The 12,478-nt window shown below is 49.2% G+C and overlaps 1 protein-coding gene across 1 annotated transcript in view; it reads right to left on the bottom strand.

The window, feature by feature from the left end:
• Positions 1–4,683: 4,683 nt before the first annotated feature.
• VANGL1 (VANGL planar cell polarity protein 1) overlaps positions 4,684–12,478 on the bottom strand; it is a 58,378-nt gene continuing 50,583 nt past the window's right edge. Inside the window, exon 8 of the mRNA XM_075559776.1 lies at positions 4,684–12,402. Coding sequence (XP_075415891.1) covers positions 12,142–12,402 — 261 coding nt within the window. The 3' untranslated portion in view covers positions 4,684–12,141. The remainder of the gene's footprint in view (positions 12,403–12,478) is intronic.

The raw sequence follows: 12,478 nt of genomic DNA, 5'->3' as shown, positions 1-12,478 counted from the left end.
GTCTCTTGAAACTCCAATCTTGATTCTTCTGCTCCTGCTCACTCAGCAGGATCCTGCTTCCTGACCTCCCTCTCTGCTTTCCTTCCCGACCCACCTTCCTTTGCCCGCCCTTGGAATGCTGGTGTTTCCATTGCTCCGTCAGCTCTGCACACACGTCTACAGCAGTATCTTCCACACCCACCAACCACCACCTAAGTGCTCACAATCCATGGCCATGGAGTCAATTCTGACTCATTGGGACCCTACAGAGCCGAACAGAACAGCCCCACTGGGTTTCTAATCTTTACAGGACCAGAAAGCCTGTCTTTCTCTCACAGGCCAGATGGTGGTTTCAAACTGCTGACCTTGTGGTAAGGAGCCCGACACATAACCCACAATGCAACTAGGGCTCTTACCTCCATGTTAGTGACCTCCAACTCTGGGTCTCTCATCCCGACCTGGCTCCTTGAGTTTAGAACAGCGACTCAACTGCCTCAGGGTGTATTGGCTTTCATACCGCACAACAATTCAAACACTCCCCGCTCGCTCTTTCCCTCTTCGTGGGCCCCAGTTTGGATGAGTGATATCATGATCTACCCAGGTGCCTAAGGTCCCCATAGGTACCCTTTTACCTATGACATTTTGCGTATAACCTGCATGGCGGTACTCAGCATTGCAGCACATACTTGGATGCAGTGTAGACTCCTAGCTGCTTGGCTAGATGTTCATGTATTGAGCATGAACAGCTGCTTCACCAGCGTATCTACAACCCCCTGTACTGCCGGGCAACAGAGCTTACCGTCCCCCCTGACACATTTCTTCCCTTCCTGAAACGAGGCAGATGCTCTCAAGCTGGGCTGCACCGTCAGCTAGCCAAGCCCAGCCGCACCTTAAAGAAGTCCTTTGGGAAGGAAACTTTCAAAGCAATTTTGAAATTAATCTTACAGCTGGCCAAGGAAGGCGGTCCATCATGAAAATGAGAACATTCCCTCCTTATCAGGGGCCTCCAAAAGACACATCCTATCTAACTCATATTGTAAGACTAGTTAGAAACAGGGCTTTAGTTAGTTAAAATTGGTTCAGTCTTGGCCACTGAAGCAAAGTCAGGACAGACCTGACTTTTAAAATTGTGGGTGAAGTGGAATGAAACTGGAACATGAAAAATTAAAGTTCAAACCCCTGAAATGGGAGACTTGGAAAAGGTGTAGTGAACCCTTTAGACCAGCGGTTCGTGACCCCTTTGGGGGACAAATGACCCTTTTACAGGTGTCACCCGATTCATAATGGTATCAAAATGACAGTGATGAGGTAGCAAGGACAATAATTTTATGATTGGAGGGGTCACCACCACACGAGGAACTGGATTAAAGGGTGGCGACATTCGGAAGGTTGAGATCCCAGAGAGCAATGCAATGAAGGTATTGCATTATTGCCAGCACCATTGAGAATGACGTACGTTCAGCGTGACATGACCAGACCTCACAGTGGAGCAGGGCACTGTTGTTTCTAACTCTGCCAATCAAGAGATCTGGTTGCTGTGCCACCTACATTCTGTCCTTGCTTTCTAAGAAGGAGATTACGTGTCTGCAGGAGACTGACGCGTAATTTCTCCCAAACTAATGACTCCAGTTCACTTACATTTTACAAATTTAGGTCCATTCTGGTCTCACTTCCTAGGCCACGACTAAACTCGGAGGACCAGTTTGGAACCGTGGCTAGGACTAGATGGTCAGCTGGGACTGTCTGCGAGTAGGAGTGCTGCTTAGAAATTGGTATAAAATATTCTAAGCAGATGTTTCTGGAACATTCGTTGCATGCCTAGATCACAGTGCTGAATGCTTTATGTGTATTATCTCATTTAATCCTTATGATGGTCTTAGCAGGTGGGTCTTTTTATTGCCCTCATTTTACAGACGAGGCGACTGAGATACAGGAGGATCAACTAATTTTCCCAGGAACACACAAACTTTGAAGGAGCACACGTGTAGCCACATTTTTACACTTAAACCAAGACAAAGGAAGTCTCCTTTATTTTCCCCCAGAGTGCAAAGATGGACTGAAATGAGTTCCCATAATCCTTTTGACTGATTGAGCTACATATCCAGGTGTGAGCACAGAGAACACAGCCACAAGCAAAGACAGGTTTGGATTGCCCATACCAACTGGAGCCTGCTTCGTGAAGATGTTTCTACGACACATTATCATCAGTAGGAAATCACCATGTCTCTCTGAAGCAGACACGTGGCTCATGTCCACACTACCCCTGGGTGGTTCCATCTCCATCCAGAATTGTCGAAGAGAGGCCGCATCCTTACCTGGTGCCATGCCAATACCCATCACTCCCCCTCCATAGTTGAATGCCTTATCATCTGAGTCATCATATGCCCCTCCAGATTTCCGCAGCCCATCATGGGTACGTAGTTATTGGGTGGTGGCAATGCTAACCTGTTTGGCTGCTAACTGAAAGGTTGTAGGTTTGAGTTGACTCAGAGGCACCTCAGAAGGTATGGCAAGCTCCTTTTGTGTAGGCTGGGTTGTCTAGAGAAACCAAATTTGTGACACTTCCTTACGTGTAAGAAATAATTTCACATCAGGGTGTAATTTTATATCAAGAAGGCACCCCAGCCCAGTTCAACTCAAGCCCACGGGCGTGGTGCTAGTCAGAGCCCTTTCAGACTCAGGTAGCCACAGACCACGGAGGCAGAAGTGTGAAGTGGGATGCAGGGAGACCACGGAGGCAGAAGTGTGAAGTGGGATGCAGGGAGACCACGGAGGCAGAAGTGTGAAGTGGGATGCAGGGAGACCACGGAGGCAGAAGTGTGAAGTAGGGGGGATGCAGGGAGACCATGGAGGCAGAAGTGTGAAGTGGGATGCAGGGAGACCACGGGGGCAGAAGTGTGAAGTGGGATGCAGGGAGACCACGGGCTGCTGCAGGCAGAGTCATGCAGAGCCAAGGCTTGGTAGGAAGACAGCCGGGTATCAGCTCCCAGGGCCCAGCGGCCCAATTGGGGCCACCCCTGGAGGCACCCGTGGAGTCCCTGTGAGGAGGAGGAGGAGGAAGGTGAGCGGCCAGAGAAAGGAAGAGGATTTCACACTGTCTTTCTCACAGAAAGGGCCGCTCCCACATGGAGGCATCATCAGGCTGTGATCTGATGAACAGGTTGTGCTCCACTCCTACCCTTTCACACAGGGCCAAATGGACATGAAACCCAACTACCCCACCTTCCAAACTCTCAGCCATTGGGAGCTCCATCGAGCACAGGTTCACTGAGATATGTGGGATCACCATCTGCCCAAACAGGCTTCGACAGCCGTTGTTTTGGTTTGGTTTGGATCCCAGGTATTGAATGGGAAAAAAGAAAAAAGAGTTTTTTACTTATGCTGTACAAACAAGGATCTCATCTTCTCTCTTATAAGGTTTGTGCCTTATTAATGATATATATTTTAGCAGAAAGACTAGAGGGGAAGAGTTGATTTTTTTTCCAAAAGAATTTAAAATCTTTATTACCAAAAACAAAAACACCAGTTTTATACCCTAGGTCTAATTCCTAGAGGCAACTACTTTCAAATCATTTAACAGTATCTCTTTATGTGTATTTGCTGTAATATACTTGTATAGCTGTTATTTTTTCCTTTTTCTAAATTTATTTTTAAAATCATTTTATTAGGGGCTCATACAACTCATCACAATCCATACATATATCAATTGTGTAAAGCATATTTGTGCCTTCATTGCCCTCATCATTCTCAAAACATTTGCTCTCCACTTAAGCCCCTGGCATCAGCTCTTCATTCCACCCCCCCTTCTCTTCCCGCTCTCCCCCCATGAACCCTTGATAATTTATAAATTATTATCTTTTCAAATCTTGCACTGTCCGACGTCTCCCTTCACTCACTTTTCTGTGGTCCATCCCCCAGGGAGGAGGTTACATGTAGATCCTTGTAATCGGTTCCCCCTTTCCAACCCACCCTCCCTCCACGGTCCAGGTGTCACCACTCTCACCACTGGTCCTGAAGGGATCATCAAGGGCAGAGTTGATTTCTAATTTACACAACAAATCTTTGCACATCGGCAACATTCTCTGCCACCCACGCAACAGGTCAGAACATGTGTGCCATCAGCTCCCAACACAGGTAAGGACAGCCGTGCTTCACAGAAAGCAAGCGCTACATTGCTCTGCAGCATAAGAATGGTCCCTGCAAATAGTTCCACTTTCCAGAGATCGCTCAAAATGGTTTAAACATCTCAAAAGAATCAATACTCTAAATTGAGTTACACAACCTGTCACAAAAAACGATTGGACTCTGCCCACTCGAGGGCTGGTACCATTCTTACAGGTCGCCTAAGACTTACAGTCTCAGAGACCCCGGGGCAGTTCTCCTCTGTCCTGTGGGGTCCCTACGGGGCACAATCCACTCCATGGCGATTGAGTTTGGTTCTGAGTTTATTCAGAAGACTTGCTTCACTTGCAAGTTTTATAGCCTGATTTTTTTTTTGTTTTGTTTTTGCGGATGGTGATGGTCATCAATTCAATTAAAATAGGCTTTGTAACTACAGGAATGATGGTCAAGTCGATGTGATACAATGACAACTAAGTTTTGTCATTCAACTATCATGACGATTGCCTTGCAGACCTTCAGGAGGGTTTTCAAAATGATGCAAAAGCAAAAATGCCCCCTAAGAAGTCAACACACTAAGATGGATGGTTTGCGATCTGTTTATTTTCCGAGTTTACAGTATAAAAAATGTAGTGAGAAACGTTTTACAGTTACTTGGGATGGGGGAGGGCTACCACTGGAGCACCAGCGGGAATTCTTTGGCGGCAGGTCTACTTTATGTCCCCCAGAAAGGCTAACACTGTCACCGGTGTCACACTGAAGAGATGCACGCATAACTCAGGATGTAAGCAGGCATGCTCGTGCGGAGAGCTGCTGGCTGTGGAATTCATTCATTTACATGTTTTAACATGTCTCCACGGAGTCTGCCCCCCAGTCCACACAGGACAGCACACTCAGGCTTGGCCATAAACATCCAGTAGCCACAATGAGGCTGGTTAGCAAAACTGCCCCTCCTGGGCATCAAGGACGGTATTAGCTAATTAGAGAGAACACAAAAGTCCCTGACCACATATGCGTACAACTGACCAGGACTCCATCATATCGATAGAGACGGATGACCACATATCTGTACAACTGACCAGGACTCCATCAGATAGAGACAGATGACCACCTATCTGCACCACTGACCAGGACTCCATCAGATAGAGACAGATGACCACATATCTGTACAACTGATCAGGACTCCATCAGATAGGGACAGATGACCACATATCTGCACCACTGACCAGGACTCCATCAGATAGAGACAGATGACCACATATCTGCACCACTGACCAGGACTCTATCAGATAGATAGAGACGGATAGATAGAGATAGTGGAGGTGGGCTCCAAATCCACACCTTGGAAGTTCTTCCAACACAAAGTTTCTCTCTCATGAGATCTGGGCCCCACCTCTCCATCTCCCTCCCTAACATGTTTTTTTTGTCTGTTTGTTTTGTTTTTTGAGGAAGCAGTCTGTCGACAAGGCAAATGGAACTCGCCACACAGTGGGCGAGTATCCACCGCCACCCCCGCCTGCTGGCACAGCACTGGGATAGGTGTCCCTCACTCCAGGAGAGTTCTGTGGTGGTGGTGTTGTGAGGTACCATCCTGTTGGCTCCTGGTCAGTAATACGGTTAGTTACACCGATGAACAATTGCTTGGGCGTCAAATTTAGTTCAGCATTAGCCTACATCAGAGCTACATCCATTCTAAAGGGAAGACCTTTTCAAAACTCAGGTTTTCTTATGTTCCCTAAAAAATAAAAATCAGGAGTCAATGAACAGTGCATTACTTCTATGGTGGAGCGACAAACCTCCGGCACCTCTCCCACCTGGTCCTGGGAATGGCATGTGTGACTGTCCCGGAGTCCCCTGTGGTCTGAGTTGGTGTGTCACCTGCAGATCAAAGGCCTAAGTCTCGTGACAAATCCCTGAGCAACAATCTCTGGTCCTCAGAGATGAAACACTGACATGCTAAGGTACAAAAGCAGACCACTGTAGGGTCAAACATTTCTCATCTAAATATTAGAAAAGTCAGGCTTAAAAGTTCGAAGGCTTGTCATAGTTGCCCTCGAGGCTTAAGACTGGGGTGGGTTTTGTCTTGTTTTTTTTCCCTCTGGGACATGGAACAGAGTACTGTCGCTCCTGGTTGGGAGAAACCTTCAAGCAGGCAGATTCTTAACTTCCCACCGTAAGTGACCTCTCACAGTGCTGCTTCAGGCCGTCAGAACCTGGTGTGCTGGGGATAGTCTACAACACTCCCCTGGTGAGAGTGATTTCACCCAGGAAACAAAACTCTGGTTGCTAACTGACAGGTAGGTGGTTTGAACCCCCACAGCAGCTCCGAGGGAGAAAGATCTGGTTGAATATGGTTCGGTGGCCCTAAGTTTCTCCACCTCCTTCCCAAATGCCAACCCATCTTCATCTTTCAGATCTCGTAATGGCTACACCTTGGAAGGCACACACAGCGCTCTCCTTGGTCTCACAGGGATACCAGCAGTTCACAGCAGAAATGGGGCGGGGCCTGGTGAAAGGGACTTCCCATGACCTGGAATTGAATTTTATTCAGTAGTTTCACATTTCAGAGGAGCAACACAGAGATATGAGTAACCCCTTCCCTGCCTGTTTCCCCATGAAAGTCAACCGTGGGGGGGGGGGGATACAAATGAATATATGCATGACGGGATCGACGTAAAGATACTGAGATCGAGGACACCACACTTCACAAGTCCTACTTTATGTTTCATCTCTCACAACTGCAAGTATGTGGGAACGCTGGGGAATGCACGCCGCCCGCTGAGGACACCCATGTCAAGGACAGATTCCAGTTCCAGATCTCCCTAGAGCTGGCCCTGCAGACAGGCCCTCTCCCACCCCTCCCCATACAGAGGCAGGGTTGTGATGGTGTCACAGTGCCTGGAAGGGGTGTCCTCCCTAGCATCAGAGGTCAAGGTAAGCCTGTCCACACCTCAGTGTCCAGGCCCCAGGGAGGCAAAGCCCAAGGGAAGTAGCAAGGAACAATGGTCCCCCTATGTCCCATCAGGAGCATCCCTGGCAGGGCGGAGCTGGCCAAGGCCACAGAGGATTCTGAATGCTTACAACGGCACTGCTAGGAAATCAGCCTGAAGGCAGAACCCCAGCTCTCACACAAAACTAGAGGAACCTGTCGCCATTAAGCCCCCACACCAGGATCGGGTTCAACGGCAAGTATCGCTGGGTCCCTGCAGCTCATCTCCCAATGCCACCGCAGCTCATCTTTTATTCCAATGCTTAGGCACTGAAAAGCTCTGATGTATCATTTTCATTAACTATAGAAAGAGAATGAATCCCTATCTACAGGGACTGGGTGGCTGCCTAATATAGTGTCTCGCATACAACACCTGATCAATATTATATCCATTCCCTCCCTTTTTGACCAACGTGTAAGGCTCTGTTAAAAACGTGACCCCCAACTCTGTAATTTCCTGAACACCCCATTTGACTAACTGAACCCCAAGGACTTCAGTGGAATGTCTAGGCTACATCAATGCCTGCTGCACTGAGCGCTACAAAAGAGCGACCCTACAGGCTTGCCGGTTTGCTGTGTTTATAATGGAATGTAACCAGGTTACACAGAATTCACGATAGTGATGTATTTTCTTGTAATATGAACCACAGAGCCCAAACACTGCTGAGAAAGACACCATTTCATAGCCAACCGCTCCCTGCTGAGTTCTGAAAGGCACGTGTTAAGATTTGGTGCTTTGAGTAGTCAGTTGCTTTTATTTTTGTTTTTACAATTTTTCAGGTGTATTGTGAGATACAGGAAGACTTCCAGGGTAGTGGAGTTTGGTCAATAATGACCACAGAGCTTCACTTTGGTTTCTGTCACTTGCTGTTCTGGGGTCATGGGATGGAATCATCAGAAAGGCTGCAATGGGATTTGTTTGTAGGGCAGGGGACTCACCAGAAGAATTCTCTGTGCTGCCACCATTTACTCGGGAGGAGCCGTCAAAAGAAACGCAGGACACAGACTCAAGGAGCAGAGAGAGACACCCCTTCCTCAGGCTTTAGAGAAACCTGCCCCAAGACAGGGTCTACTGGGAAGTCTCTAAACCACAGGGCTCACATGGAAACACAAGTACCACACACCCTCACACTCATCTATATAGACACAAACACACAAATGTGCTGGCATGCACACCCACCTGTTACAGACAACAAAGGCGTTAGGCTGCCCAATGTCTACGTGCGCTGTCGACCTGATACTATCCACTCAGACATGTTCACATGTATGGAAACAAGTCCCATAAATAAACCTCCGTGTCGGGAGACTTACATGGCAGGACTTGTGATTTTGGGGTTGGGAGGGGCAGGGTAACCCATTTCAGTCAGCCAGTAAGCTCAGGGCATCCCAGAGCTGAAGCCACATCTAAAGGTAGTCAGCATTCAAAAGTGCGGGTGAGATGGGAAAATGTGAGGGTCCTTGTCTAAAACCAACTCTGGTTGAGGGGAAGGACCACCGCATCATTCCCACCCCACACACCCACACAGCCACAATCTCCACAGCAGCAAGGGTTTCCAACGAGCCGAGCGAGGTCTAACGGGACCACGCAGCCAGGCCATGGGCAGTATAGGATCTGTCTGTGTGGACTGCAGGTTCGGTCGGTTTTAGTGCAGAGCGATAACGTGAGAATCACAATAAAGTGAACCTGCAGAGGGTTTTGGTTCCCCAGCGCATACGGAAGGGATGCTAACACGCTACTGTTAAGTGTGCAACAGCAAAGACACATGGCGCCACACTTGGGAAAATGGAGCAGGTAAGAAAAGCTAGACACTGAGTGGCCCCCAACCCTTCAATTGATCAATGAAGCAGGCTGTGAAGCTCAATAAAATGAGGTTGGTAACCAAAAACTGACTGGCTGACCAACCCAATGAACCAACGAGCCAGAGGGGGGCAAGCAATCGTGGCAACCTAAGCGCCTCTCCGGGTGCTTCCTCTAGAAATGAGAACAAAAGTGTCTGCCTTTTGACTCAACTGGGAAGGCAAAGGGCGGATGAGCTACAACTTCTTAGAACCCCTTCAAAGTCTAGGGAGGCAGAACTTAAACAATTCCGTTCATGGACTACTTACCCAAAGCTCACCTCTTCGCAAGGACAGACTTGGGAGCAAAGAGCATCTACTGGTGAAAGCGCTGCAGCGAAGGGAGCATGCGCAGGGACACACCTGCTTGCTAGCCATTAAGCTCACCTGCTTGCTAGCCATTAAATGCCCCCAATTTAAAGATGTAGGCTGGAAGTTAGAGAGAAATCGATAAACACTGAAGGCAAATGAAGTCCTGTCTCCTGGAATATGAGCATATATCCTGCTAGGCGGAAGGCACAGTTTCACCTCTTTTAAAAGGAATATTGTCTATTGGTCCCAAGCACTGAAATAAAAATACACTGAGTTCAATTGGGTGAAACCATAAAAATTTTACATGCTATTTGCATTTGCTCCCACTGCACCATGACTCATTGACTCAAGCTCTGAAGGGCAACAGCTTGACAAGGATCTTGTGTTTTATTTTGTGATTCTTCTAAAATGGACTTGATACAAAGTCAGTATAAAAAATTGACATTTGATTGAACACCAGACTGATTCTAGAGTCTGCTGTCCTCCCAGGCAAAGGATGATGTGCGGGAGAGAGGGAGAGAATACATTCCTTCACTCCAACCTTTTGCCCCACTCTGCTGGAGAGGACACATGACACGCCCCTTCCCCCTCCCAGGAGGACACGGGACTCCGCCTGCACCCCTTCAGGGATGGTAATTGGAGAGAGGGTCTCTAGCACGTTTGCTGAATGCAGATGAGAGTGACGTCGAGGAGGTTGCTGATGTTAGGTGCCGTCACGTTGGCATAGCGAACCATCAACTCATAGTGAACAAATCGATGCCGGGCCCGTCATCTTCGCGATCTTTGTTCTGCTTGAGCTCAGTTCACTATATGGAATGTGGTGCCCCAAGGGACTGTGCCGTTTGTTAACTGTGAACCAAAAGGTTGGCGGTTCAAATCCACCCAGCGACTCCATGTAAAACCCACTGGGACAGTTCTACTCTGCCCAACGGGCTCGGAAGTAGTCAGACTCCACATGCGGGCAAACAACAGCAACATCCAGGATAAACTTCTGACACTTCCAACTCAACTGTCCTGTGGTGCAGCGGCCCTGGGCACACTCTCCAGGCGTGACCACCTTTACGTAGCCAAAGCCTCACACGTGGCCACTACCTCTCACCCTATCTTCCAAAAGATATTTCCTGAGAAAGACGTCTCCATAAGGAACTTCCAGCCTAGAAGGGGCCTACGGCGAAAGCTAAGAGCATTATGGGTAGGTAGGTGGCACGTCTCTTTCAGAAATGGAAACATGGCTGTGGGATAGCTGGGCTGCAGGCAGCTGCCCCTCCATCCTCCTTCCTTCTCCCCCAGCACATGTCAGGGAACTGTGGGCTGCTCACTCTAGATTGGTGTTCACTTTGTCGGGTCCAGGTGTATGACAGATGCCCAAAGCCAATTTGGATTTATAAAACGATACAGAACACACCGCTGCGCATGCAAGACGCATCGGCAGCAGGTGTGCGCGCACACACAGAGCACTCCCCAGCGTCCTCCTGAACTCAAGCAAGGTCCGTGGATCCCTGACAACTGGCAGAAGTAAGAGTGCGTTTCTCAAGGTTTGTTGTGGAGCCAAGAGGCCAAGGAAGTCGCCCTGAGAGGTGACTGCAGAATTCTGGGGCAGCTCCTTCCCCATGTAGCATCTGTCTCTCGAGCCAGAGGGGAAGCTGCTAAAAACAGTTGCTATGCTACTAAAAACAGATCATTCTGGACCCAATTCTAGCTCCATCCTTCTTCTCTAAACCTAACGGCCTTTACAGTTTTTCTTTCTCCCCCATCTATCCTCTCCTGAAAGTACTATAAGTCAGGGATGGATGTAGCTAAGGAGAGGGCTTGCTCAAGAGGGGGGAGAGAGCACAGGGACTGGACATCCATCGTCACCATGGAAACAGGCAATGCTTGGTCTCTCGCGGCAGAGTGGCTTGGTAGGTAAGCTTTGTAGGATCTCATTGTCCATGGGGACTAAGGCGGCACCAAGCTGTACCAGCCGGTGGAAGGTCACAGCGTTGGTCTCCCCTGGTTGGTGTGGGACAGTGTAGGAGGGGCGGGGCAGGTGGGCGGGGCTGGAAAGGCTGGGCTTCTGTACCCCGGTGGGCATTCTACACTTCTCACATGGAGGGCCTGTCTTGTGCAACCGGCCCAAGGGCCCAAAGCATGAGCCAGGTCCCGATGAACCCTGAAAGAAGGGCCCTTCCTAGTCAGAGCTTCCAGCAGATGGGCAGTGTGGGGTGAGGAGCGCAGGGTGCGGGTCACGGATGGAGTAGAGACCCGGGAGTCAATCACAGCCAGGGGCTAAGACACAGGGATGGGTGGCTTCCTCTTTGGGAAAATCCTATCCAATCACTTGATCAATGTAAACTGAGTGTCCACACTCCTTGTCGTTGAAACCTCTCTCTGAAGGACCTAAGGCAACCGAGAAGAGAGACAGCAAGGCATTTTCTGAGCTGCCCAGGGCTCCACAAGGGGCCTGTGGAGCAGCACACTTGCACGCAGACGTATGTGGACATGGAACGTCTGGTTTCCTGAATGAGCCAAGGCCCTTGGGTGCCCTGGAAGCGATGGGAGGACGTGGCCAGAGAAAGGCAGGGACTAGTTGTAAGGCAAGGTTCCCAAGAATGCGCCACCAGCTCCAGTTCGGTGAAAAGCTGCAGAGAAACTCCGGGGAAGGGTGTCTTGAGAAGTCCCACCAACAAGAGTGAGATGTAGTCACCACGCACCCTCCCCCCTCCTTCCGGATAAAGTGCAGATGGCCAAAGGGGACTGGTCTATCACCTGCCAGTTTCAGTCAGCAATGAGGAATCACACAGAAAGACACCCCTCTGGTACACACACACACACACACACGCACGCACGCACGCACGCACGCACAAACATATATATCTATATATACTCTTTTTGTTTTCTTTATAAAGCCACAAATATAGAACTTTTTAAACCGATGTTTCGGACTGTAAGCGAAGCACGAATTTGTGAGACTTGGGGTCTATGAATTCTTCCGAGAGGACGATGAAGGGGATCTTCTTCACATTGACGACGAGGCTGAAGTCCAGGCACTTAAGGACGAAAACGATTCCGTCCTTCAACCCGTGAGTCACTGCCTCGTCACTGACGAGTCTCCACTGAGTCGAGAGCCACCGGTCCTTGTCGTACTGCAGGGTGGGGCCTGCACTGAGGTACCGCTCTAGGAAGGCCTGCAAACAGAGGAGAGAGCCGGTGAAGGAAGTGCTGCCTCCCTCTCTCCAGGGGCCAGCCAGCAGGCAGAAGAAG

Source organism: Tenrec ecaudatus, chromosome 1, assembly GCF_050624435.1.
Source record: "Tenrec ecaudatus isolate mTenEca1 chromosome 1, mTenEca1.hap1, whole genome shotgun sequence".
Classification (NCBI taxonomy): Eukaryota; Metazoa; Chordata; class Mammalia; order Afrosoricida; family Tenrecidae; genus Tenrec; species Tenrec ecaudatus.
This window is presented reverse-complemented; position numbering and strand designations above follow the sequence as displayed.